The sequence below is a fragment of the Electrophorus electricus genome, chromosome 1, assembly GCF_013358815.1.
Source record: "Electrophorus electricus isolate fEleEle1 chromosome 1, fEleEle1.pri, whole genome shotgun sequence".
Lineage (NCBI taxonomy): Eukaryota > Metazoa > Chordata > Actinopteri > Gymnotiformes > Gymnotidae > Electrophorus > Electrophorus electricus.
The window spans coordinates 32,315,068-32,339,607 of record NC_049535.1 but is presented as its reverse complement, the minus strand read 5'-3'; the positions used below and the strand labels follow the sequence as shown (position 1 = coordinate 32,339,607).

The 24,540-nt window shown below is 45.3% G+C and overlaps 3 protein-coding genes across 5 annotated transcripts in view; 2 read left to right on the top strand and 1 right to left on the bottom strand.

The window, feature by feature from the left end:
- Positions 1-260: 260 nt before the first annotated feature.
- Positions 261-4,010, bottom strand: LOC113590058 (perforin-1-like). The gene is made up of 5 exons (XM_027030014.2): positions 3,853-4,010; positions 2,650-3,249; positions 2,347-2,485; positions 1,891-2,108; positions 261-1,708 (listed from the first exon to the last, which is right to left on the bottom strand). Exons 2-5 carry the CDS (start codon positions 3,180-3,182, stop codon positions 835-837), a joined length of 1,764 nt encoding a protein of 587 aa, XP_026885815.2. The 5' UTR covers positions 3,183-3,249; positions 3,853-4,010; the 3' UTR covers positions 261-834.
- Positions 4,011-4,914: 904 nt separating this feature from the next.
- Positions 4,915-15,089, top strand: paqr4a (progestin and adipoQ receptor family member IVa). Of its 3 annotated transcripts, XM_035528051.1 has the most exons (4): positions 4,915-4,926; positions 8,464-8,632; positions 12,423-12,641; positions 14,033-15,089. In XM_035528051.1, exons 2-4 carry the CDS (start codon positions 8,467-8,469, stop codon positions 14,464-14,466), a joined length of 819 nt encoding a protein of 272 aa, XP_035383944.1. In that variant the 5' UTR covers positions 4,915-4,926; positions 8,464-8,466; the 3' UTR covers positions 14,467-15,089. The 3 variants fall into 3 exon arrangements, with proteins under 3 accessions (XP_035383944.1, XP_026885818.2, XP_026885819.2); XM_027030017.2 differs by lacking the exon at positions 4,915-4,926 and having other exon boundaries at positions 6,865-8,632; XM_027030018.2 differs by lacking the exons at positions 4,915-4,926; positions 12,423-12,641 and having other exon boundaries at positions 6,865-8,632.
- A 7,392-nt stretch (positions 15,090-22,481) lies between these two features.
- Positions 22,482-24,540, top strand: part of coro1a (coronin, actin binding protein, 1A) — an 8,999-nt gene continuing 6,940 nt past the window's right edge. Inside the window, exons 1-2 of the mRNA XM_035532648.1 lie at positions 22,482-22,590; positions 24,360-24,540. The exon at positions 24,360-24,540 is cut by the window's right edge and continues 23 nt beyond it. Of these exons, the coding sequence (XP_035388541.1) occupies positions 24,366-24,540 (175 nt within the window). The 5' untranslated portion in view covers positions 22,482-22,590; positions 24,360-24,365. The remainder of the gene's footprint in view (positions 22,591-24,359) is intronic.

Below are 24,540 nucleotides of genomic sequence, written 5' to 3'. Positions count from 1 at the left end.
GCGCTCAGACCTCTTCCGTTCAGAGGAACACACCAAGCTTCCTCTCTCAGTCTCTCTCTCGCTCTCTCTCTACACACTGAGTCACATCGCAGAAGCCTCGGTTCAAAATAGCAGAACTTCAGCTGACTGTTCTCTATTTCATGGGAAGGTGCGGCGTAAAAACAGAGTCTGCACTGTTCCGAACAAAATTCCACCTGAATGTGAATGTCGGAAGCGAAAAAAAACCCCCCTCAGATCTCAAGTTTCTGAAACAAAGAGACTGACATGCTCACTCACACTTTATATGGAATAACTACACTGCGAAGCAATTCAATTACATTTGTTACATTAAACATTAAAGGCACAATAATAACATTTTACATAGGAATTCTATTTTTCAAGTTTTAAAACTTGATATCTGCACTGTATTATAGCCACTACTTTAAACAGTTTACCAGTCAAGAAAAATGAAACCAAAAATACAACACAAATGTTTTATCAATAAATACTTCAGGTGTAATATGTTACCTTATTCAGGTTGGTTTATCAACACACTCCAGGTGTATATCACCTTATACTGGTCAGCCAGGGTCACACATATTGAGCATGTTGTTTCAATTATTATGTCTAATTATACTAAAAATCTGAAAATATAAAGATGCAACAGTTGGGTACTTTTACAAAAAACACGTTTCTTTTGTCTTTGAAATAAAGAAGGTAATGTTGTATTTATGATATATAAATATAAAAAAAAAATATATATATATATATATATATATATATATATATATATGTATTTGCAGGTTTGACATGCCAAGCAGTCACAGAAGCACTGACATCCATGCTTGTGCAAAGCTATAAAAAAGTTTTACCAGTATCTCTTATCTGAGTAAAGGTTAACTGCGGCTCATCCACAATAACCCCCATTTCCAACAGGATGTCCTTTGGAACAGGATGGGCATGTCGGGACACGTACATCTTTTCCAGCTTCATATTCATCGGAGAACCGACGTACTCTGTGCAAGACCGGCCAGCTAGACTTGGGCCGCACTGCACCTCTATCTTGTAATACAGCTGACCGTGGTTCAACGTGCAGAAGTTCTGCGTGTTTCCTGCTGCTATGGCGATGGTGCAGGCTCCCAGCAGGTCATCGTCCCATTTGTTATCTTCGTCCCATACCTCCAGCCTCATGGAGCTATGCTCCGTCAGAATGACATCACCCTGATCGAAGGCCCTGTCCCAGCGGGGCGAATTGTTGTTGTAGATCACTGTGGTGCGTCCAACTTCAATGTTGTTTTTGGTGAACAGCTTCACGTAGCTGTCTGTGGCTGTTATGTAATCTCCCCATAAACCGGTCGCCCTGACTGCAGTGACCTTTACCTGGGCGAGTCCACGCTTGGAAGGGCAGCAGTTTGGGGTCACCCCAGGGTTGTTCTGGCAGGTGCACACGCAAGGCTCCCCGGCGTTAAGTTTGATGCCCGCCATGCAGGGTTCGGAGCAGTTCCTCCACAGCGCCCTCTCCAGGATGTAGTCGTGCAGAGCTTTGCGGAGGAGCTTTCGTGCCGGGCTGCTGGTGGGCAGCAGCTCGTGAAGAGGCTCTAGTGAATAAAAGATCACATCTGGGTGTTGTGGCACCGAGGCGAGCCAATCCTTGTAGGCGCCTGGGTCTTTATCTGCAGAGAAGAGAAGCTCAGGCTCTGTAGTGTGCCCCCCAAAGATCTCTGTTAACCTTTTTGGAAAGAGAGAGAGAGAGAGAGAGAGTTTGAGTTAGTGAAGGAAGAAGACTGCCATTCTTTTTCTTTTCTACGTAGCGTTTAAGAATTTCAATTCAGCAAACTGGAAACGATACCAAATTCGCACAAGGCACCTATTTGCTGCCAGAACGTCTGCTTGTGGGTGTGGCGAGTTCACCTGTCATTGAAGCTGTTGGAGAAACTGCCCTTGCTCTCGATCTTGGTCTTGGCTTCCTCACAGTGCTTGCTCTCTGCTTTCAAGCTCCCTTTCCCCATCACACTGGCCGACGCCTCCACGGCCAGACAGGTCTTCACCTCGTCCGTGCTCAGGCCCTGCAGCGCTGCCTGACACTGCTTGATGCTGGTCACCGAGTGCACCTTCCCCCCCAGAGTCACCTGCCCAGAACCGAACGCACATGCGGTCATTTTGGAAGCAGTGTAATGTGTTATGTGGCTGCGGAGGGATGCAGTATGACAGGTTGAAATTAAGAACGGGGGTTCCATGTTGAACCCATTTTCTGGACTGTTATGTAGTTCTGGACTGGTTCTGTTCAACTGAAGCTCTCAAAGAAGGTGAATGTTGCCTCCCACGTTCATGTGGACCCTCTGCTACAGATGTGCATCATGCGCTTACCTTAGTAATGTAATGAGTGCCAAAGTTGTCAATGAGCTTGTAGAAGCGCGCTTTTAACTGAGGGTCATACCCCTTGGGCAGCTGACCCACAGCGTGCTTAAACTCGGGGTGCAAGAAAGGCTTGCTGGACACCCTGTAACTAGAGATGGAAACGGAGGCTGAGCTAGCAGCAATCCCTCAATATGGTTTCACACACAATACCACAATACCATATATCTGCCCACAATTCCATACACACACACAGACACACACAGTGAATACGCCGACGATGTATAGAGAAATAAGAGATGATATTGCATTTACCTGTAATATCCACAGAAAATGCTATGAGTGACGAAGTTGAACCTATCCTTTTTGGTTTTGTCCATGGAATACTCAGCCAACTTGGAATTGGTGCCAGCCAACATCAGTGACCCCCCACCCCTTTTGGTGTCTATATCCAAGTTCACATTCCAGTTGTTCTCGATAGCGCTGGTGCTGGCAGTGAGCAGAGCTTCGCTGGACTGGTAGACGGAGCTGGACACCTTCACGCTGCACTTCACGCTAGCTCGCCAGTCCACCACGGACAGGGGTAGTTTCTGCTTCTTCCCCTCCATGTAGGGGTTTGCACACAGAGTGCAGGACTTGTCCTTTAGTCTCCACTTATTCATGTTGATCACGAAGGCCCCCTTCCTCTGCATCTTGGTGATGTCGAACCCCTCACCCGCCAGGTTGGAGCCGGGGGCGAACTCTGCTTCCGCGCAGTCGCGGACGCTTCCTTTGTCGCATGGCTGAGTCGGGATCGGGCAGAGGGACAGGACGAGTGGTATCCACAGAAAGGCTTTTGCCAGCGACATTGTCAAATGGGCGTCTGTTAGTTTGTAAGTTGCTGGCAGGAGGCGTTGAAATGTGGACTGTAATTTCCTGAGGAGCACAAATTGAAAACGATTCTATCAAAGTTAAAAACTTGAACCCTTACACTGCCAGAGCCTCTGAGTGGGTTCAGATTCTCACTGCTTGCTCTTGTAACAACATACGTTTCATATTTGTTTCATTATAGTTACTGAATAATTCAAAGTAGTTACCAAAAAGTAGGCCTTAGATTTATTAAGCATTAATAACACAGGAGTTTCAGAATGGAAAAAAGTAAATCATTTCAAAATGGGCGAGCATTCAACTAATGCTGAAAAATAGTGAAATTATGCCAACATTTTGTCATTTTGTGGTCATATTGGCTTTTACAACCAATCTGCAGCTTCTACCATTAATTACTGAACTATCAATCTGCTTTGGTTTCTAATCAGGCACCATCAGCTTTGATGGTTTCAGAGAGACTTTTCTTCCCGTAGAACAATGTTCACAGTCATGCTTAATGGTAAAAGAACCCAGGAGATGACTTCTGTACTCCCTATCAACTTTAACATGACCCTGGAGTCCTGCTTCCGATGTATCATGTGAAAAAAATCATTTTGACATGAGCTGTGTCAGTTTTCATCTGGAGACCGAAGATAAAGAATGCCATCTTACCTGCACTGTCATGAGCTTGCAGTGTATGTGTGTGTGTGTGAGACGTGGTGTATAAAAGAGATGACGTGTGTGAGAAAGATGTGAACTGGTGGGTGGGCTTCAGTAACGGTAGAGTTTAGACTTCTACCAGACACACGCAGAACAAAGTCACAAGGAAATGGGCTGAGAACATGTATACGTGAAGTGAGGTGTAGTCAGATGACCACAAGCACCGACAGCTTCTGGTGTGGTGGGAGGGAGGCGTACATTCTGGGGAAGCATTAGTAGATGTTTCCTTCACTCCGAAGCTGTCAGACCCAGAATAGAAATCCTTCAGTGCCCGTGCACCGTGCTTGAAAAAAAAAAACACATTAACATCCTTTCTAGAAACTTCACTTCAGTCACCTTTTAAATCCACAAATGACCCATTTAAGGCGTGATTCAAAAATTCACTGCCTAGAACTATTAGGGTCTCATTTTTAGAAGAAATTATTACAAACCTTCAGTTCATACTTATGATTTATGACAAATTTGTCTTAAAATACCTTAAAATACATCAGAATATCTTACTTGCATATGAAAACATATTTATTTATTTATCAGGGACAATGCATATTAATCAGCATCTCCATCTGCACTTCAGTGTAAATGTGCAGGTTAGCCAATAAGCTCATTTTCATCATGTGCGCTTCAAACAGCCAACATTGAATGGACTGTCATGCCCCTCTGTGTGTTAGTGTTATCAGTCCTTTAACTTTGAGGAAGGAATACCTTCGAAAAACATTTTCCTTTGTTGCAACGCCAAACAAGCTTAGGTTATCCTAGCGGGGATACGGTCCAAATGTGTCTTGGTTAGGGACTCGTCCTTTCACACTATCATCTGCGTGAAGTAGTTTTATGATCTTACCAGTGTTCTTATATAGTTATTATGTATGAGAATCTTGTTTTCTTCTGCTGTGCTGCCTCTGAGGAGCTTTGCCCCGGTGGTCTAGTCATATTAAAACTCACTGGAGGGGCGCCTGGCATTTCCTGTAAATCACACGCATTTTATGCTCGTGCTACATTTTTTCTGTTTTTTTTTTTTTTTTTTTTTGTGGTCGTAAATGTGTTAATAAAACCTTGTTCCACTTCTTACATTCAATACTAGTGAAAAAGCGGTTGTGTGCTTAAAAAAAAAGTAACAGTAATGCTAAATTGCCGTTTAGTAATAATCGTTCAAAAATATACTTTAATTTTGAATATATTCAAAGCTGCTTTCTGATCTATGTGTTGTTTTTTTGTTTTTTTTTCCAAAACTGCCTCAAAGTTGAAAACCTTTAGTTTGGCTAACTTATCTCTGATTAAACTGGAAAATACAGGTGTGAGGACATGGGAGAGTCCAAGTACCCCTTCCAATAGAGACCTCTCTAACCAGGAATTCACATCACCTGCACTTTATATTACAAAGGCCTGTGATTCAGTAGTTAGAAATTCTGCTCCAGGTCTGATTTGAGCTGGCTGTGTCAGGGCCTACCAGGTTGTGTGTCCATACATAAGCACTATCCCAGGCCTCCAACTTCACACTGGTAAACTCAGTCAGGACACCATCACATGGGTATCCCTTATCCCAGGCCTCCAACTTCACACTGGTAAACTGAATGAGTTTGCTGAGACTGATTTTCCTTTTCCAGCTGGATGAGTTGTGCTTTATTGGCCAGTTTTTTGCCCTGTGCTGGTTTAAAATTTCTGTGATCAATGTTGAAGGATGAAGGGGGTCATTGTTTATATTGATCTTTAATCTAATAATGAAATGCAGTTGATCCTACTGAAGAAACTGATGACTGTCAATAGTGAATTTCTGTGAAACTTAAGCAGCAGTTGTTTTTGAAAATGTGATAGAGCTGATTAATTCCCCTTTTTTCCAGTGTGTGTGTGTGTGTGTGTGTGTGTGTGTGTGTGTGTGTGTGTTGTAGAGGTATGCTGCTAGCTTTGAAGTCGACATTCTGCCAAATTGATGGTTGTTTACAAGGTTCCAGTGATGTTTTAGTGAGTTCGTTTGCTTTCCACAAGGCTGACAGAGCAGTTGGGTTTTTTTTAAACAGATTTTTTTTTCTTTTTTTAATTCTGTGCCACATTTTTAAAATCAAACTATGATAGTGGTGTCAAGAGATTTGAGCCACATGTCAGAAGGAGTGATAGACTAGGATAGACTAGAGAACTGATTAATTACAGAAGAAAAGACTTGAGGGTTTTGGAACTGCAGTAATATATCATATGCATAGAAGCTGATTTTTTCTGTTGAGAATTGGTTGCTTGGATTCTGATCATTTATAGTTTTGTCATTGAGTTAAAGGAAAATAGCAAATTACACTAACATTTACAATTGTCATTTAGCAGACACTCTTACTCAGACTTACAAAAGTGCTTTCTCATCTACTCATAGAATACATCCTAGTACAGTACAGTAGGGTAGAGTCCAACATACCAATGAACTAAGGGAGTGCTGGATACAGGAGTCTATGTTGCGAGGATAAGCAAGGCGCCTGTACATCCTTGTCTGGTTCCCTGGTGAAGCGTGAAGCTTTGAGACATGATTCCATTTGTGGTCACGGTAGCTGTGGCTGAGGTGTGTAATGTTTTGATCCAGTGAATGAATTTCTATGCAAAGCCGAGTTTGTTAAAGGTGTTGAATAAAAATATCTCATCAACTTTGTCGAACTCTTTTTGCCTCTACTGATAAGATTACTGCTTTGGAGAATTTTTAAATGGGTAGCTAATTGTTCGATGAGTGTGTAATTTCAATTCTGTCCGTTTTGTATGAATTACTATGACTGACTACTTCCCCCTAAACTCTGGTTTGGGGCACGTTTGCAGTGATTAAAAAATGTGTCGCACTAGTTTCTAACCTACTTTATTACACGTGTCAGTTAAGTTATGAACATACTTTTGCGTTTTGTATACGTTAGGGAATTAACCAACTTCCATAGATAGTAGTATAGCCGTATGATTGCAGCATGAAAAATGACACAGCCCGCCTACATAGTGCTTTAAAAATTTATTTATTTATTTACAAAAATATTATCCAGTATTACATTTTGTAATCTGAATTTCATAGTTTAAATTGACTTTCATATTAAATCCATAGCTAATAGTCTAACTGATCCAAATCCTACGCTTAAGACTGGATATTTGGGAATTTCTGGTCTGCATTTTGTCTGACATCGGAACTATTCGGGCGTCTCGAGGTCTGGTAGCAGCAGTCATTTCCTCTCGCGTCCATCAGGCCCGCCGGAGCTCCGCGCCGACAGCGACGCTTCCTTCCAACCGCACACGGCGCTCTGGCCCCCGGGCATTAGTCGGGCTGTTATCGCGAGCGTACGGTACGGCTCGCGCCTCCCTTCCAGCGCCCGCTCCGTCCGCAGCTCCTCCAGAAACAGCGCGCGCCGATGCACCAGTGCCGGGCTGCTGCGCCCGGGGACCGGATAGTGCTGCTCGTGCCGGCCACGAGAGCGACAAAGAGCACACCGGTGCAGTTTTCGGGGGGACCGATTGTAGACATTTTTTACCGGCGCAATCCTGCTGCAAAGTTGGATATTTATCGCAAAGTTTTCGTTCAAATGAATGCGAGATAGCGAGGATTTCCTTTCCGCGGACACCTCGGGACTGTAAGGCTGCAGCAATACGCTCCGCTGCCGGGCATGAACGCGCTGGCTGCATTACGGGACCTTTCACGGAAGCGTGCTCTGCCCTCGCCAGAGCGCGGGGGAAGGTCGGCCTCCTCCCGTCTCGGACCAGCCGTGCTCGCTTCAGTGCTGCTAACCTGCTAGCTCGCGCGCTAGCCGAGACGCGGCGGCGGTGAAATAGCCTCGCGCGTCTAACAGCGATTCCGGGGTTGTTGTTTTTTTTTTTTTTTGGTTTGTTTGTTTGTTTGTTTGTCTTTGTTTTAGCAGAAGGTGAGCTGATTATGTGGTCGTGTTTCCCCCCTCTCCTCTCCTCTCCCCTCCTCACCATGCTACACACAAGCGGATTCGTGGGTCGGCGTTACTCTTCAAAATGCTGCTGTTGCAAAACTTGAAGAAAACCCAGAAGCTCTGAGCCACCCCCGGTACCGTGTCCGCGCTAACGGACCGACATAAAGCATCGGGTCCAAACGGAACGTTATTAAGTCCGGTTAGCAGGTTTATAACGCCATATCAAGCCCTCCACCAAAAACCTCGCGATGACTGTAATCCGATTTGAAAAGGTTTGGGAGTCAGGTTGCCAGTAATGACTTTTCTGCTGCAATGAGCACCGGCCGCAAGCCCGTGGCGGCTCGTGGGCTGGAGAGAGGGTCGCTCAGCTAACGGATCTGTCTTTGGCTGATTCGGAGAAGGTGGAGTTCACTAAGACGAGCTTTAATACGGACCCCGGCGCGGAGGTGCGGAGGATGTCCACGGAGCGCTCGCCAAGCTGACCAGACCGTCCAAAGGTCACCGGGCGCGATCGCGTAACGTGTAACGTTACATGTAACCCGGCATCGCTGCACGGTGCAGTGCACTTTACACAAGCAAAGGGACAAAAACACACCCGACAGTTGCATCCCAGCGCCTATGGTAACGGATCTGTTTTCCGCCCGACATACCCATGCGTTACCGTCTACGTTACATGGTCGTGGCTATGGCATTTTTAAATGGACCCAGGTTGCTGGACTGGGCAAACTCTCCTCCACACCTACAGTTCAACAGATACGTGCTCACGGGCTACAGGCCCATATCTTCGGTTCAGGATTGCGTCAGAAGTCTGTTTTATCTTCACAATGAACTGGGGAACATCTACACACATGGTGAGTAAAGTCGGAAAGTTTGGAGAAAGGTCTGACCTGGAATACTTAACAGTTGTAAGACACACATCTCGGAAAAAGGGGTAACACAAACATACTAAAACAGATTCTATTTTATATTTAAGCAGTTTTTAATGTACAGCTGGGATTATTCACGTTATTTAGGCCTGCTGAAACTGGTCGTCTCACTTTTCTTTCTATTTAATGTAAATCTGTCATCTGAAATTTGCGGGTTTGGAATACATTTAAGTTAGACGATTAGGCTACATTTGGTGAAATATACTAAGGCAGATTCTGAATGTAGTTGTTTAAAGTGCATATTTGGGATACTGTAGTGTGTAGATCTGTCCTAGACTTAAATCAGTTGTGTAAATTCAGTTTTTGGTTTTATTCTCTGGATGTCAGGCAGTATACTCAGACTGGGCCTGTGCGGGTAGTTTGGCTGTATCATGTTTAGATTTTAGTGTTGACTCAGTCACATCAGAGGAGGGTCATTCAGATCTACTGATAACAAAGGCAAAGGAGGTGGATTACCACAGCATGTACACACCAGAATACACCACTTACACACCACTTACACACACCAGAATACACCACTTACACACCACTTACACACACCAGAATACACCACTTACACACACCAGAATACACCACTTGCACACACCAGAATACACCACTTACACACCACATGTACACACCAGAATACACCACTTACACACCACATGTACACACCAGAATACACCACTTACACACCACTTACACACACCAGAATACACCACTTACACACCACTTACACACACCAGAATACACCACTTACACACCACTTACACACACCAGAATACACCACTTACACACCACTTACACACACCAGAATACACCACTTACACACCACTTACACACACCAGAATACACCACTTACACACCACTTACACACACCAGAATACACCACTTACACACCACATGTACACACCAGAATACACCACTTACACACCACATGTACACACCAGAATACACCACTTACACACCATGTACATACCAGAATACACCACTTACACACCATGTACATACCAGAATACACCACTTACACACTACATGTACACACCAGAATACACCACTTACACACTACATGTACACACCACAAATACACCACTTACACACTACATGTACACACCACAAATACACCACTTACACACTACATGTACACACCACAAATACACCACTTACACACTACATGTACACACCACAAATACACCACTTACACACACCACATGTACATACCAGCATACACCGCTTACACACAGCACATGTACATACCAGCATACACCGCTTACACACACCACATGTACATACCAGCATACACCGCTTATACCCAGCACACGTACATACCAGCATACATCGCTTACGCACACCACACGTACATAACAGCATACACCGCTTACACACACCACACGTACATACCAGCATACACTGCTTACACACACCACACGTACATACCAGCATACACCGCTTACACACACCACATGTTCATACCAGCATACACCGCTTACACACAGCACATGTACATACCAGCATACACTGCTTACACACACCACACGTACATACCAGCATACACCGCTTACACACACCACACATACATACCAGCATACACCGCTTACACACACCACACGTACATACCAGCATACACTGCTTACACACACCACATGTACATACCAGCATACACCGCTTACACACAGCACATGTACATACCAGCATACACCGCTTACACACACCACATGTACATACCAGCATACACCGCTTACACACACCACACGTACATACCAGCATACACCGCTTACACACACCACATGTACATACCAGCATACACCGCTTACACACACCACACGTACATACCAGCATACACTGCTTACACACACCACATGTACACGTGTACGCTCCTGGTTTGCCTCTGTGCTCTTCCATTTGCTGCACTGATTTAGTTCTGCCCTGAACCCGCTTCTGATAAGACACCTCAGACCAAGTCAGGTTCATTGGAGCAGGACGCTGTGCCCCGTGTCTGCAGTAGGCTTTCTCTGCGCACTGGCTCCTGCAGGCTTCCAGGCCTCCAGCCTCACGTTTGGCATCACCAGTCTAGCAGGGCAGGGTAGTGTGAGCCTAACCTCCTCCGCGCGCACCACACTGCTGCAGGAGACACCGGAGATACCCCAGCGCACCCGATTGGCCCTCTGCGATTTTGTTTCCGAGTGGAACTCAACCTGGCACGCTTTGTTTGCATTTGTGCTTATGTTTGTACTGTGGTCAGGCCTGGAACACGGAGCTATAATGAGGACTGGCTGCATAGCTTAAAAAGATATTTGAAGATCAGAAAGAACACACACACGGAACGTCTAGTTATAGGCTTCTGAGCTCGTGTGGCCCAACATCATGTGAGAAGCTCTGGATTTCCAAACCCAGCGCGGCATGAATTGGTCCAGGACACAGGTGCAGCGTTCTGTGGGTAGAGCCACCTCATTTGGAACTGCTTTGTTTGAACACACCCTTAACCAGCCAGGTTTCTATTGCATGTGAGCGGGTGGAGACAGGAAGCTCATAAACATGACCCGAGACTCTACACCTGACCTCCAGAAGTTAAGGCTTCTACCTGCCTGTCTGTCCTGGTTTGCCTTGACCCACCTGCCATCCTGAATGTCCCCGACCCCGGTCAGCATGTCATAAACACTGACCTCAGCGAACGTGTCCTAAACTCCTATTCACTAGCATATTCGGCTCTTCAAATTTCAGCTTTTCTTGTATATTCCGTCTTACACAAGCAGCTGTCAGAGTCTACGGAGTGCAGCTCACACCAGTGGGCTCTGAGCACTGGATGCTTACGGCACATCTGACCGGTCTGGTGTTCCTAGTGTGGAGACAGCCATTGAAATAGAACCTCTGTGGTTTCGAAGGATGGAACAGCTGTGTAGCAAGCCTGACTTTTCAAAATGAGTGGCTGTGTCACAAAGTCACTGTGTTGTTTTTTCCATACAACCACGGCAGCGGCCGTCCAGTAGCTCTGCTCGCTTCAGTTTAGGTTTTTGTATTTTTGCTTTTTTGCTGTCTGCTGTTAACGTTACTTTGCTATAAATAAGTATGCGTACACACTGGTTTGGATTCCAGAGACCATACCGGCTGGTGCAGATTTGGGTGTAAACAGCATGCTGTCTATCTATAGCAGGGCAGGTGTGGCCTTCTCTAGTGCTGAGCCAGGACAGATAACCACCTCAAAATAGAGCCGCTAGATCTCGTGTGAGCTTCTACCTGCGCTGCACAAGCCGCCTGTCATTAAACCGAGAGACAGAGATCAGCTAGTGATCAATAATTCAGTGGAATATGCATAAGTGAATGTCTTTATTTTAAAAGGTAACGACCCGCAGTGTGGGTGGTGGTGTGAAATGCGGGAACGTGCAGGTTGTGTCATACGGAAAGAGCAGGAATCTTATAGAAATAATCCAGGAGAAGCCCTGTGTGAGAGAGAGAGAGAGAGATCCACGCAATGAAGGCTGTCGCCCCCTCCCCTCCACAAACCTCCGGGCTCGTCCCATCATGAAGATTGAGCTCGTTAACCTCAGGGGAAGACTTGTGTAACTCTAATGTTTGAAGACCTGTTAACTCTGGCCTTCAACAGTATCTCTCAACAGCGTTTCAGACATTTTATTTCTCTTTGTCTCCCTGTCTCTCTGTCACTGTCTCCTTCTCTCTTCATGACTGTCCTCTCTGTGTGTGTGTGTGTGTGTGTGTGTGTGTGTGTGTGTCTCCGCAGGTATCCCTCTGCTTTGTTTTCTGGTGGTGCTCCCTCTGAACATCCCTTGGTCTCAGATCAGTGTGACATGGCTGGGTGTGGTGCACTTCCTGGCATGTTTATCTCCTCAGCTGGGCTCTGTCCTCTACCACTTGTTCATGAACCACGAGGGCGGAGAGCCAGTCTACAAAACCCTGCTCACCTTAGACATGTGTGGCATCTGTATGATCAACACTCTGGGTAAGCACCCACCCCCCACGCTATTCCTCTTTCATTCCTATTCTCTTTCTCTTTCTGTCTTTTCTTCCCCTCTCTCTCTCTCTCTCTCTCTCTCTCTCTCTCTCTCTCTCTCTCTCTCTCTCTCGTTGCTTCATGGTTGTCTCCAGATATCACTTCTATATGGACACCACACTCAACATAAAGCCAGACGTAGTGCGCCTCTTGAGTGTGTTTCTTCATGTTTCTTCATGACTAGAGCATAGTGTCACACGTGGTTATACCGCCAGCATCTGGGGAAAAGATCAACTGATAGTGAGACTGAAGTTGATATTAGAACTGAGTGAAACATCATCACTGTACTTGACTTAGAGAAAACTTTCCCAGGCTGTGTGGAGCAGTCGTGTGGAGCAGTCGTGTGGAGCAGTCGTGTGGAGCAGTCGTGTAGAGCAGTCGTGTGGAGCAGTCAATTTGGAGCAGTCATGTAGAGCAGTCGTGTGGAGCAGTCGTGTGGAGCAGTCGTGTGGAGCAGTCATTTGGAGCAGTCGTGTAGAGCAGTCGTGTGGAGCAGTCATTTGGAGCAGTCGTGTAGAGCAGTCGTGTAGAGCAGTCATTTGGAGCAGTCGTGTGGAGCAGTCGTGTAGAGCAGTCGTGTAGAGCAGTCATTTGGAGCAGTCGTGTAGAGCAGTCGTGTGGAGCAGTCGTGTGGAGCAGTCGTGTAGAGCAGTCATTTGGAGCAGTCGTGTGGAGCAGTCGTGTAGAGCAGTCGTGTGGAGCAGTCGTGTAGAGCAGTCGTGTAGAGCAGTCGTGTAGAGCAGTCGTGTGGAGCAGTCGTGTAGAGCAGTCGTGTGGAGCAGTCAGGGAAGAGAGCTTTTCTCTTCCTTTCGTTTTCTGTTGACCGAGAGACAGAAATGACACAACTGTAAAGTGTTGAGGTGAAGGCCTGACAGAGCTGACAGAACTGCAGGTCAGTTCCCGCTAATGTCACAGACCTTTGTCATTTGTAGAAAAGGCCGTTGTTGTTCTTGTCAAAGCCAGGAGTGACCTGCTTGGATAACTGTCCAGAGGTTTTGTCCATAAAATACCGAACCCTTTTTCTCATAAAATAAAAGTGCCCTCCCTACACACTACACACTCTACTCTAAGTGTCCCTGAAGCCTCTGGTGTTTAGCACCTGTACGCTTATTAGGGATTCAGGCACATAGTTTGGAAAACTTTCAGAATATTGTCAGAATATTTCTTTATTATTATTGTTGCTATTGTTGTTGTTATCAGGAGTAGTAGTAATAGTAGTCTTATTATTAGCACATGAACATTTATTATTAATAATGTTCTTATTATTGATGTTTTTATTATGAGTAGTAGTATGAGCACATAAAACATGTCATTTGCGTCTTTTTCTGCCCTGTGTGTAGGTGCTCTGCCCATCCTGTACACCACACTGCTGTGTTACCCATTCACGCGGAGCGCCGCCCTGCTGGTGTACATCCTGCTGTCCAGCTACGCCATCTACTGTGCCGTGACGGCCCGTAGCCGCGTGCGACGCCTGCGCTCCTTCGCCTGGCAGGCACTTTTCCGCTTCTCCTTCTTCCTCCTGCGCTGGGTGGGCGTGGGCGGGGGAAGCCCCACCTCCCTGCGCCACTTCCTCACCATGGACGCGCTGGCCGTGGTGGGCGGGGTCATCAACATCACACGTGTGCCCGAGCGGTTCCGGCCGGGCCTGTTTGACTACTGGTGCAACAGTCACCAGATCATGCATGTGCTGGTGGTGGGTTCCATCCTGTCCCTGCACTGGGGCGTCCTGGACGACCTGCTGTGGATCAGCAGCTACCACTGTCCCACGGACTGACCCGACCCGGCCTCCGGACCTGCCCCCGGGGGAACCGGCGTTCTGGAGCGGCTTTTTGTGGGCTGCGGTGCTGTCTTTAGAGGATCAGAGGGCACGAGTCAGGAGAGGCAGGGCCAGTGCACGCAAGCTGCTCTCGCTGCCTCTGACACATATGATGGTTCGCGACCTCAAATGCAGGAATGTAGATATTTGTGTCTGTGCATGGAAGATGCATCCATAGCTGAAACCTGCACATAGTGTAGGGATGCACAAGCACACACACACACACACACACACACACACACACACTCAGAGGCATGAAGTCTGATATACATCAGTTGTACACCAGCATTCAGAGCATCATTGTAAAACACTGATGTGTTTTGTCTTAATTTCTGTAAACATATTCGGGTGAAGTTGAGCCATCAGACTGTCGGCTCGTAAGGAAACATTTGCATTGCACAGCATCGATGTGCTTTATCTAGCCAGTCATGTCTAACGCAGCTGTGTGAAAACGGAGCTGCTCACCAAGCCAAGAACGACACCTCTGAGGTACAGATGTCATACTAGAACTGTTAATGCACTCTGCACTGACTCTGCTCACACACACACACACACACAAACACTCCACACTGAGCCTAATAACACATACACAGAAATGTACACACACACTCTGCATTGATCCTCCTCATACATACATGCACACTCTGCACTGACACCATTCAAACACACACACACACACACACACACACACACACACATACATACAAAAACAGTAACTACTGCTACTGTCCTAGCAAGGTCCATGGGAAATACTTGAGTATGAGACTAAAGTTGAAATCTTTAAATGGATACACTGGATATTACTTGTTTCACTCCCGCTCTTTCGTTCATCACTTTCCTCTTTTATCTTCTCGTACATTACTGCGTTCTCTCCCTCCTCCTTAGCTCGCTCGCTTAGTCACGCTGGAAAGTCCACAGGCTACGTTAAGATCAGGCGCAGGCCATCCCGAGGAACAACCGGGGCAGGCGAGAGGCTTTATGCTAGACCCAGGGCCCCTTGGAACATCCCAGCGGCCTGGACGAGCTGGAGAAATTGGTTTTTATGTGCATGTGTGGAGGACACACCTCAGTACCCCGGAGGTGCTACATCGTAATCTCTGGCCTGCTAGATTGGATGCGGTTCTGATCTAAATTAGAATTCATGTCTCTGGACCCTTTAACCCTAATTAAAAACATAATCTTGGGTTCTAAAGCAGGCAGAGATTTTTTCTTATTCATCTGTTTGCACAGTGATTGATTCTGTTCTCCAGTTGGTCTTTCCTAAAGTGCAGCTCCTGTGAAAAAGACACAAGCCTGCTGTTCAGTGGTGGTGACGTGACATGTCATCTGCAGTTCGGTGACTGTGACGTGACACGTCATCTGCGGCTCGGTGATTGTGACGTGACATATCATCTGCAGGTCAGGGCCTTTACTGTTATGTGGGTAAAGCGCTGGTTTGTCTTTCCAGCAGTGTCAACAGACACACACTGAAGCCCCGCCCCCTCGGCGTCGTGATCAAATCCGCTACATATCGGCAGTCGCCAGAAATGAAAGACATGAAATGCATTCACGCTGGGGTTATTGTAGTCGGCCTCCCACACTAAAGCCCCTTGCGTTTACCATGTATTTCCTCAGACTGCAGGATGGGCGTCACAGGCCAAAGATGTCACTTCCAGGAATACGTGGAGTTTAGCAGTCCGCAGGCCGTCTGAGACGCGTTCGGTACCACCTCGCTCCAGAACGTTGCCTGAAAACATCTCTTTTAAACGTTTGTCGGCATATTTTTTGTTTACATCGCACATTGCTTATTTCATTTATTTACCATGAACAATGTGTTCTGTTTACCATGCGTTTTTAAAATGTAATCTATTTTATTAATATGAAAGCATGTGAAAAGATGAGACGGACCTTTCACGCTAACTGGACTGGAAGTGAAGTGAACGTGTCCTCGTGTAACCTCATGTAACAGAGTCTGTGTAGAGGATCAGTGTGTAACCTCTTGGAACAGAAAAAAACAAAAACAAAGGTTTAGAGACAAGAAATGATCTATACAGCATCGCTCATTTGTAACTGTCAAACACACTGATATTACTTTATGTACCAATTGCCAAATCTTATTATTCAGGGACTCAGATGCAGTTACACAATGTTCCCACTCCTGAGAAGCTGAGGGAATCTCCTAGAGAACCCTCATTCTCCACTTTTTGTTTCTGCGCGCACTTTTCCCACGGTCCCTTCAGCGCCCTAACACTGCTTCTCCATACCTCTCTTCTTCATCAAACAGGTACATAACACTGTAACAAAGTAGTGCATGTCAGTAGCTCAAACAGTACTAAAGCAGTCCGAGTAGACAACCACAAATACCCAATTATTAACCATATTAAAGCAGTCCAGGTAGACAACCAGAAATACACCATGATTAACTATATTAAAGCAGTCCACGTAGAGAGAACCACAAATACGCCATGATTAACCATACTAAGGCAGTCCACGTAGAGAGAAGCGGAACTACGCCGTTATTAAGTTTGCAGGACGCTGGCTGAAAGCATGTGCAATGTAACCACTGACACATTATATGTAGGTCAGTCCAGCTTAGAGCTTCACATGTAGTCACAGAGCAGAATCGGCGTCCAGAGGATGAAATCGGCGGCAATACTTCTGTATCAAACAACAAACAGCACTGTTTATTTCAACTATTTCATTGTTTTTAACCAAAAAAGGGCTTTGAATCAATGTGAATATCAATAGTGGAACTTATTTCAAGTCCTTATAGTGTATTTATTATGTAAATACCTGTATGTATGTAGATGGTTTATGAATATGGTGCAGGCAGTGTGAACACTACGTTCTGATGCGTATTCTTGTATATGTTCTGATTTTAAGGGTGAGGGTCAGAGGTGATTGGTGGAGAGAAGTGGGCAAGCAGCACATTGGGCTTCTCTCTGAGCTTAATGACATAAAGAAATCCATAATATCGACATCGCGGGGATTTCCTAACAGTATATGCTAATGGTGTGATGTCATACTAGATAAATATCGCAGTGATAATATCTCACTCCAGTGCCATGGTTAGTCTTTAATATGCCAGATTCAATCATTGTAATTCGAACATTCTCATACTTAGCAGAGTCAGATTTGAATTCTAACACCTGTTTACACTTCAGCTTTGGATCTGAATTAGACATGTGTTATATGTGTTCTTTAATCCAGCTCAGAATACATGTTGCAAACATTGTGACGGTAGTGCTGGGGGCGGGGCCTGTGAGGTGTTGCTGGGGGCGGGGCCTGTGAGGTGTTGCCAGGGGACGGGGCCTTGGAGGTGTGGCCCAGGGCCGGCTCTGGCCCACTCTGATGCACTGACAGCCTCCTCTGGGCTGTTGGCTCCTAAACCCTTAGCACTCACACAGTGTGTGCAGCACTGCAGCAGAAAGGGAGGTTTAGGATTTAAAACTCAGCTGTACTTTCAGTTGCCAGGTGCATCTAATCTGACATGGTTCTCAGATGAATGGCGTGAACAAGTCTGCCTACAAACCTGTGTTTGAACAGAAGACTTCTGTTCATTTCTATATCGACGTGGGTTTTATGTATTTTATTTTTAAACCTAAAAAAAAATCAGGTGGGTTGGTATGGTAAATGGAACCCTGACATGTTAATACCTCTGATAACATCTAACCATAGATATCTATGCAGACTTACACACCGATGTGTTTGTGTGTGTTCAGTTTTAAAAAAAAAAGGCATGTTTCTTTAACCCTATTAAGGGAAATATGTGTACATTCACACTGATGAATTTCACTCAGAGACACCTCCACCGTGCCATCCTACAGCAGATTAATGACCTCTAGAACTGATCCAGGACCAGCTGCGCTTGCAACTTTGTCCTGTTTTCAGTTCCTCCCTCTGGTTCATAGCTCTAGGAGCTGGTCTTGGATCAGCCACCAAGTGCTGAAAGTCACAGTGACGTATCCATCACTCAGATCTCCTTCCCTCACTGGAGGGAAGACTCACCTGTTCAAGACTCATCTGTACAAGACTGAAACAGACTCATACGCTTAAGACTGAACAAGACTCACCTGTTCAAGGCTCATCCATTCAACACTGAACAAGACTCACCTGTTCAAGACTCATCCATTCAACACTGAACAAGACTCACCTCTTTAAGACTCATCCATCCAACACTGAACAAGACTCATAAGTTCAAGACTCCTCTGTACAAGACCGAAACAGACTCATGCGCTCAAGACTGAACAAGACTCATCCGTTCTTTGTTTCTGATGTTGTAAATTCTTCACTTCATTACTGGGACGTCTGTTCAGTGCATATTTCTGTTTTTTTTGTTTATTTTCCCATGTTACGACACGTGACCCAGTTTACCAAGGACCTGGTGACTGTCCAAAGAATTGATTGAGGTGTGCTGAAACGGGGAAACGTCCAAACCTTGGGGTCCCAGGGACCAGCGTTAGCAGTGCAGGACACTGGAGGTGTTTGGTGTGGAGGCCTAAACAGGTCAGTCGGTGTCTTTCACCCTGGAGAGCGACTACTGTAGAGGGGTGGAGGGTATTGGAGATGTAGGAGTTGTTGCCAGGTCCTCGGGGCTGGTTTCTGGGTTGTATGTAAACTGGTGCCAGCGTGGTAGAAACCCCCGCCCCCCCACCGAGTGTTCCCCAGCTCACTCCTTCGCAACAGTCGCAGATGAAAGGCAGGAAGGCCAGAGTATACCACAAACCTGTGCGTCAGATGAGGGGGTGGGGTGGGTCATCATTCTTCTCTCTGTACTGTGTTCTGTAATAACTCTTTTACTGATATGTATGAAAACAAGTAATGTTTTCCTCGGGACACAGCTGCTGGATATGCTGTTGAACAATTATTATTTATTGTTAACCATTACTAATATTATGCCAGTAGTGATCGATAAAATGACTTTTTTTTTTATTATTTGGGGAGACATCATTGCTAGTAATGACACTGTTAAACGTTTGTTCTAAGAGTGAAATGTAGTGCTATTAGGGCTGAAAGGAAATTTTCCCGAGGGTCACGCTGCCTGTCACTGTGTCCTCACTCCTGTGGGGTGTGTTGAATTGACTTGTTTTGGCTCCATCTAGTGGTCAAACACACGTAGAACACGCTGGTGAAATTGTGAATGGAATTATTATGATGGCCTCACTATGAGCCATCAGGAGTCCTTTACTAAGTTACAGGGGTCGTTTTTAACCGTCGTCTAAACACCACAAGCAGCTCTCATAATGGAAATATTTATTTACTATGTGTGCTATATTTATAATTATGACATGTTTTTTCTTTGCACGATTCTGGGTCAAACATGATTTTATGTTCACATACATTTTTTGTTGTTTACCATTTGTATGTGTTTCTTTGACAACTGTACATACCTACCTGTGGTTTACCCAGATCCTTCCAACTCCACAGCGATTGTGCAATAAATTGAAGTCTATATTTTTAAACTTTGTCTTGACTCCAGTTATTTATCATAGCATACAACACCTTGACAGATATGAGTGTGTTTAATTGTTTTTTGTTTTTGTTATTTCTGTTTGTGTGTGTGTGTGTGTGTGTGTGTGTGTATTATATATGTGTATTATATATATATATATATATATATATATATATATATATATATATATATATATATATATATATATATATATATATAATATAACAAGTTATTTAACCCTAACTGATGCAGTGAGTAGCTTCTCATTTGTTAAACAACCATGTCGAAAGACACATCCTGCAGTCGTGGAAAAGATGTTGAACTGTTTCAGAAGGGTCAAATTATTGGCATGCCTCAAGCAGAGAAAACATCTAAGGAGATTGCTGAAACTACTAAAATCGGGTTAAGAACCGTCCAACGCATTATTAAAAATTGGAAGGACAGTGGGGAAACATCTTCGAGGAAGGAATGTGGTCAGAAAAAAATATTGAATGATTGTGATCGGCGATCACTTGAACGTGTGGTGAAATCAAATCGTAGAAAAACAACAGTAGAACTCAGGGATGTGTTTAATAGTGAAAGTAAGAGCATTTCTACACACACAATGTGAAGGGAACTCAATGGATTGGGACTAAACAGCTGTGTAGCCTTAGGAAAACCACTTATCAGTGAGGCTAACCGGCAAAAACGGCTTCAGTTTGCTAGGGAGCAGAAAGATTGGACTCTGGAGCAATGGAGGAAGGTCATGTGGTCTGATGAGTCCAGATTTAGCCTGTTCCAGAGTGATGGGCGCATCAGGGTAAGAAGAGAGGCGGCTGAAGTGATGCACCCATCATGCCTAGTGTCTACCGTACAAGCCTGTGGGGGCAGTGCTGTGATCTGGGGTTGCTGCAGTTAGTCAGGTCTAGGTTCAGCAATGTTATGTGCCCAAAGAATGAGGTCAGCTGACTACCTGAATACACTGAACGACCAGATTATTCCATCAATGGATTTTTCTTCCCTGATGGCATGGGCATATTCCAAGATGACAATGTCAGGATTTGTCGGACTTAAATTGTGAAAGAGTGGTTCAGGGAGCATAAGACATCAATTTCACACATGGATTGACCACCACAGAGTCCAGACCTGAACCCCATTGAGAATCTTTAGGATGTGCTGGAGAAGACTTTGCGCAGTGGTCCAAATCTGCCATCATCAATGCAAGATTTTGGGGAAAAATTAATGCAACTCTGGACAGAAATAAATGTTGTGACATTGCAGAAGCTTGTGGAAACAATGCCACAGCGAATGCGTGCCGTAATCAAAGCTAAAGGCGGTCCAACCAAATATTAGAGTGTGACCTTTTTTCTGACCAGGCAGTGTATATCGAATATGGGTAATTGTAATTCTATACAGGATAATATGTCAAAATTCCTGTGCTGTGCCATATCATTAGAGGTTCACACAGGTCTGAATCCTCGCACTTTATACTAGAAACACAACATCACATCATTGAATTAAGACCAGAAGGCTCAACAGTGAGGTTAGGAACCCCCCCCCCCAACTCACTTTTAAACCAGCCACTCTTTATCCTAAACCCACAGTGTCCCCTCCCTGTTGTCTTAGGCTGTAAATAAAAGCAAAATAAATCATTAAAGTCCATGTTTCTATCACTGCAGTAGTCTTGCTGCTATTTTTGCTGAATGGTTAGAGCTTGGAGGTTTAGAGGACTATGCAGGGTCAGATGGATCCATAGCTCTGATCACCAGGTCTGTTCACACAGGACATGACAGACCTGATGCCTTGGGCTGCTCACTTGATGAAGGTTTGTTGTTGAAAAGTGTCCTGCCAAGCCTGGTTGAGAGACTCCTGATTAGAACTGCATCCAAGACTGTATCTTACCATACTCAGTAGTTTTCAAAATAACCAAACATGCATACTGTATACTAAGGAGTATGTCAAAATAATATCATTTTCTTTCTTTTTTTTTTTTGTCAGATTACAGAGGCGACACTTCATGTTTCTTCTGTATCTCGTCCAAAAAGCTTAGCACATTTGCAGCATGTAGTATGAACTATGTAGTATGTAGCATTTGGTTTTAGCTGCAGATACTTTTCAGGCTTCAGCTGATCTTCTTGGACAGGTGCGGCTGCTTCGTCTGTTCAGTGGCTTAATATCCTACACACTCGTCTTTACTCTCTAATTTAATACACGAGTCAGAGTTCAAGATGACGGAAACAGTGGTTACAGCATTGTGAAACAGTAGGCTCAGTTGCCTTCAGTGTATTAGCTCCTAAAGGCGGGTGTACCAAGCTGAACTGATGCGTACGTGTCTGACGCTGATGCCGACATCATTGTCGTTTGACATCAGAGTGCATCGTCAGTACAGCTTCAAGGCGGCTTTTCTGTTACACGGAACGCAGGTCAGGCCACGTGCGCTACAGGTCGTCTTCTCATTTGCTATCTTGAGCAACTTGACACTCTTAAAAAGGAGAAAAGCACAACCAGGATGGGAGCAGGATGGGGGGGGCCTGCAACTCAAACTTTCACTTCCTCTATGATTTAAACAGATCTCGCCACAACTACCAGCGTTTGGCCACTTCCACTCTTTCTCTGCTGTGAGAACCTCGGAGCGGCTCATCCAGGACCGGAGACAATTCCTCCCCTGTCAGGTACGGTCTCTACGCTCCTGCCGCTGTCCGGGCTCACAGCGGACCTGGCTGCGATGGCTCAGAGATGCTCGGACCATCCGTATTATGCGTATCGCGTGCCTGGCGTGTGCTCCAGGGAACGTCAACGCGAGACATCCTTTGATTGCTTAACTGTTGCAGTGTTAGTTTTATTTAAGTACTGCGCGTTATTGGAGTAGCACTGTGAGACGTAGAAGCCTATCAACACATCTGTGGGTTTTTACAAAGGCGCCGTTGGAGATTTGAGGAAGTTTACAGACTATGCTATCTTAACCATCTACCATAGACCAGAAATCTACGCCTGAATTTGAAACTTTTAGTAAATATTTACCATTGGAAATTTAACTGCTGGGTTCTTGGTTCAACATCAGAATTAGATTGGTTTGGCAGTGATCATAGATTAAAAACAAGCAAAAACAAAGTTTTTCTTTTACCCAAAACCAGTACATTTTTAATTTTGCAGTACTTTTTTTTACACTCCTGTAGAAATTCAGACTCCTACAGTAGAAGATTTGGAGAAAACTATAGAACGGAGGTGTAAGAGACGCCCCAAGTTGCCTCTGATGTTCCGTAGGATGTGGTGTAACTGAATCTTAGAGTGACTCGTGCGCACATCAGTGTTCCTCTCGAGCAAAACAAGAGCACAGCACTGATCCACACTAAGAACGAAGCACAGACACCGCTCTGCTAGTACAACGTAATCCTCCCCACTAGCTAAATCTGGAGATCTCTTAATAATAATATGTGGCTTTGGGGTAAATTTGTTGGATGCGTTAAAGCGTGTCAGGCCTTTGCGCATGCGTGTGTCTTTCTTAGTCGCTGTGAAATAGACAAAGCTGAAAGCCAGTCGTGGTCCTCTCGTACCGCCAAATGTAGTTCCAGCTCCATTTAACACAGCCTCCAGTATTTACACGGCCCTGAAGACCTTACCAAGTCGTCTCCAAAAGCAGTAGGGCTTTCTGTAGAGGAGGTGAAGGAGACACAGAATTGCAGGGTGCAGAACTTTCATGGGCAGCTGGTGTGAGGGCCAAGGGGCACTGCTGTGACTCTCATTGGGCAGTTGTGTCTTTGGCCCTCCTCTGGTTGCGAGTTTACAGCTTACGCTCACGTTCTGCAGACACTGGCGCAGGGTATGTGTGACACCATGCAGACACCAGGCCGGACAACATGCCAACAAACTCCTTCTTTGCGAAAAGGGCGTCGTTTTACGAGTACCTGTAGCGCTGTCTCTTATTTTAGTATTTTAGTAGAAGTATTGATGTATCGTTTGTTATATTGGATGAATGTTTTGCCCCATGTATAATATAACTAATAAAATCCCAGAGACATTTACTGCATCAAAACATCTATAAGCTGCCTCACGGATATTAGAAAACAGGGTGGATCGTCTTATACCTATTGTTGGGCATTGCTCTCTCTCTCTCTCTCTCTCTCTCTTGCTCTCTCTCTCTCTGTTGCTCTCTCTCTCTCTCTCTCTCTCTCTCTTTGTTTTCCTGTCTCTCTTACACTGTAAGCATTTAGTGTGCTTCCTTTTTAAACCATTTCCTGGGTTAACAGTTCCTGGGTCTTCGCCATGCTGTGAGAACAGAGAATGTTTAGTGAGGGCAGAGTGCTAAACGGAGCGAAGCTCCCCAGTTTCACCAACCCTAGCCCACCTCTCTCTCTCTCTCTCTCTCTCTCTCTCTCTCTCTCTCTCTCTCTCTCTCTCTCTCTCTCTCTCTCTACATGTGTCCCTCCTCTGCTGCCTACAGGTCATCATGTCCAGAAAAGTGGTTAGGACCAGTAAGTTCCGCCATGTCTTCGGGCAGGCCGTTAAGGCAGACCAGTGCTACGATGACATCAGGATCTCTCAGATGACCTGGGACAGCAACTTCTGCTCCGTGAACCCCAAGTTCGTCGCCATGATCGTGGAGGCTAGTGGTGGAGGAGCCT